Below are 3,368 nucleotides of genomic sequence, written 5' to 3'. Positions count from 1 at the left end.
CAGGCGGGCGCGGCGAGCCGAGAGCTGCGCCGGCGGCAGCGCCGCGTCCTGCGCCAGGTTGCCTACCAGGGAGCCGCTGTGCGCCTCCTCGGCTACGGAGTAGCGGATGGGCTGCGAGCGAGCGAGCGGCAGGGAGAGCAACGCACACACACAAAGCACTTGCCTGGCGATCGCCATGGCCCTCTGGCTCCGGCTCCGGTGGCGGCTGCGGCGGCGGCGGCAGTGCCCTGTCTCCTTGTCGCGGATCTCTCTGGTAGTTCCCCCTTCGAAAGCGGTGGCGGTCGGGTGCCTTCCTTCTCCCTCTGTATTCCGGTCTGGTCGGCAATCCGGAGTGCGGCCGCTCTGGCCCAGGAGCGGATGGCAGAGAACGGGGCTCGGTGGCGCAGCCGCTGCTCCCTCGGCCCGGCTCGGCTGTTGGGAGCTGGGCTGAGCTTGGCTGTGCTGAGCTGGGCTGCGCTGGGTCGGTGTCGGCGGCGCCTTAGCCGAGACCACCACCCAGCGGTGCGCGCTGGGACTGCGCCCGCCGCCGCCCGCTGCCCGCGCTGCCGCTCGCCCCGGCCCACGGACACGCGCGCACACGAGCGGTGCTGCCGTTCGGTCGCGGATGCGCCCAGGGCAGGACGCGAGCACATCAAAATGGGGATGGAAGTGCCGGTAAAGATCGGGATGAGCCCTGTGGGGTCGCCGCTTGAGTACTATAAGGCAGGGATGGCTGGAACGTCCCTGGGTGTCTCTGCACACTCCTGCCCACAGCCCAAGAGAGCTGTGAGCGCTCGGCTCCCGGCAGGCGAGTCCCTGCCTTTCCAGAAATGTAGCAGTAAACGCGGCACAAGGCTTTTCCCAGCTCAGCGTGAGGCAGAGACTGATCCCAGAGGGACACTGCTGCCTTCTCTGAGCAAAGGAACCGGTCAGGAGCAGTGGTAGCACAGCAACAACAGCAGGGACATGGCACTGAACGCTCTCTCGGCTGCATCTCCAAACTCAAGACAAACGTACCAGCTAAACATTACCTCACTCAAAGGTCACGCTGACAAAAAAACCTCCCAGACTTTTAAAACACCTTGACATACTTTTCCAGAACGAATGATTCTGCCAAGATTTCTGTCTCCACTCAAGGAATTAGGGTGCTCTCTTTATTTCAATCTTACACATTATTGCAGTTTTTACACTCAGGGGTATCCTTGTTTACAATGTTACAGTCTATAACTTCAGCACAACACAGCGTGAGGCTTTCAGAATTTTCTGTGCATCACAGACGCCGTTCAAGCAGTCAGTTATGATAGATGGGGTGTTAGTTCTTCTTTAGGGGAATAGGCAAGTAAATGCTCAAACACAGTTCAGTGAGTGAGAGTAGAAAGGACAACAAGGAGAATGCAAATGTTCTCACACAAACCCAGAAAGTCATGCAGGGAAAGACTCCCATCACCAAAATTCACAATTAAAGATCAACACTGAGGACATCAAAGTCCATGTCCTTTTAACAAGTTCATTCTGACTGAGCCTTCAGAAAAATGCTCTTTGAAGGACACGTGGAGTTTTCATGCAATGCAACTCAAAGACAACAAATATGTTTTAACACCTCTCTACAGTCACTGTCTATGCCAACACTTTGTGCTGCTGCACTTCATGGAGGCAAAACACACAACCCCTCCTACGGGCCAAAGGAAGATCTTATTGTGCATTTTGCTACTCTACTCTGCAATAGAGAAAATGAGACGGATGTATTAAAAGGGTCAAAATATCCTCCTTGCCTGCTGGTTTGAACAGCCTACAAAGGAAAGGCTGAATGGGAACAAATCCCTAATTGACCAGGCAGCACTAGTGATGCATAGACAGACATAGTGACAAGAAAGCAAAGCACAGAGGGTACTCACATCTCAGCTGGACACATCCAGAACCCAGGAAAGAAAGTGAGGTGCTTACACAACACTATGATAATACTCACAACATCCTAATTGTTCTGAGCTGGGAAAAGGCTTTTATACATTTCAGCAAGAAGGAGATTTGTCTGCCCAACTGTGCCATTCCTTCACAGAAGAGAATCAAAGGTCTACTGTCTTGTGTGACAGCAAGAGAGACATGATCTTCACTAGGACTGCTAACCCCATTCTTAAAGCCCCTCAAAAGTGGCTGAATCAGGTCTGAAATCTACTACAACCTCAGTGAAAGAGCTTTGGTTCCCTTTATTCTGTTTCCTTGTTTGTTTTTACTGGAACACAAGCATTCCTTGATCTATAATTTGTGGGAATGGGTTATGCCAACTGCAAATACAGGTTTATTCTGGAGGAACCAGTGCCACCGGTTGCAGATTGCATCCCTTCTGACCACGAGGAAAGAAGTCACTGGCTCTGCTGACCCCTTGAAATCAAAGCCCACAGAGCCCATATATGTCAGACAGACACATTCTAAACACAGGAAAGGAAGAGCTTGGTGCTTACATGGCATTGTGGCACAACAGCCATAATTTCCTTCCTTTCCTGAGCTGGGAAAAGGTCACTGTGAGTTTCAAAAAGGAAATTTCTGTCTCATTTTCTGTGCCATACACTTACAGATCAGGTCCCCTTGAAGGGTCTACTGTCATGTCTGACAGCAAGAGAGGGAAGAGCGCAGGTGGGAGAGCTATCTGCATTCTTAAAGCCTCTTAGGAATGGCTGTAACAGACCTGAAACATATAAATGTCTGAATGAGAGAGTGCCCTTTATTCTGTTTGTTTCTTGGTATTTCGTGGAACAGGGGCATTCCCTGACTTACAATTTCTGGAAATCAGTTATGCCAATTGTAAAAACAGATTAATTTAGGAGGAACCATTCCCACAGGCTGCAGCCTGCATCCCGTCCGACCACGAGGCACAAAGCCTCTGGCTCTGCTGACCCTGTGCTAGTTAAAGGAAAGACGATTGAACTGTTCTGCAGACACAGGCCCAGAATTATCTGGGGTCACGTCCTCTGTGGGGACAGGGACACAAGGGAAAACCTGTTCCTCACCGGTGCTCCCGCCCACGGCACAGGGCTGTGGTGGCAGGCTGGGGACGAAGGGCTTGAGGAACCTGAACTCGCTGTTGCCCGAGCCCGTGGTGAGGCTGATCTCGTAGCAGTAGGGGCGGGGCAGGGTCCCTGCAGCAACTGCATCGGCCAGGCCGCTCGGCAGGTTGTCGGCCCCGGAAAGCACGTGGCCAGCCTTCAGCTGCTTTCTCTGGCACAGCCTGCGAGCCACGAAGGCTGCAGTGGAGACGAGGAAGAGCAGGGAGACGAAGACCAAGGAGATGATTAAATAGGTGGTGAGGGAGCCGGCGTCGTCGTCATCGGCGGCCGGGCTGGGGTGCGGTTGGCGCAGGTCGGAGAAGTCCTTGAGCAGGAGTGCGCTGAGAG

The 3,368-nt window shown here is 53.2% G+C and overlaps 1 protein-coding gene across 1 annotated transcript in view; it reads right to left on the bottom strand.

The window, feature by feature from the left end:
* LOC114072368 (protocadherin beta-15-like) overlaps nt 1-3,368 on the bottom strand; it is a gene marked incomplete at its 5' end in the record, with an annotated part of 8,317 nt that overhangs the window by 2,630 nt on the left and 2,319 nt on the right. Inside the window, one exon of the mRNA XM_027910271.1 lies at nt 3,304-3,345. Within this exon, the coding sequence (XP_027766072.1) occupies nt 3,304-3,345 (42 nt within the window). The remainder of the gene's footprint in view (nt 1-3,303; nt 3,346-3,368) is intronic.

This window comes from Empidonax traillii, unplaced genomic scaffold (genome assembly GCF_003031625.1).
Source record: "Empidonax traillii isolate 1590-97213 ecotype Southwest subspecies unplaced genomic scaffold, ASM303162v1 scaffold3076:size15765, whole genome shotgun sequence".
NCBI lineage: Eukaryota > Metazoa > Chordata > Aves > Passeriformes > Tyrannidae > Empidonax > Empidonax traillii.
This window is presented reverse-complemented; position numbering and strand designations above follow the sequence as displayed.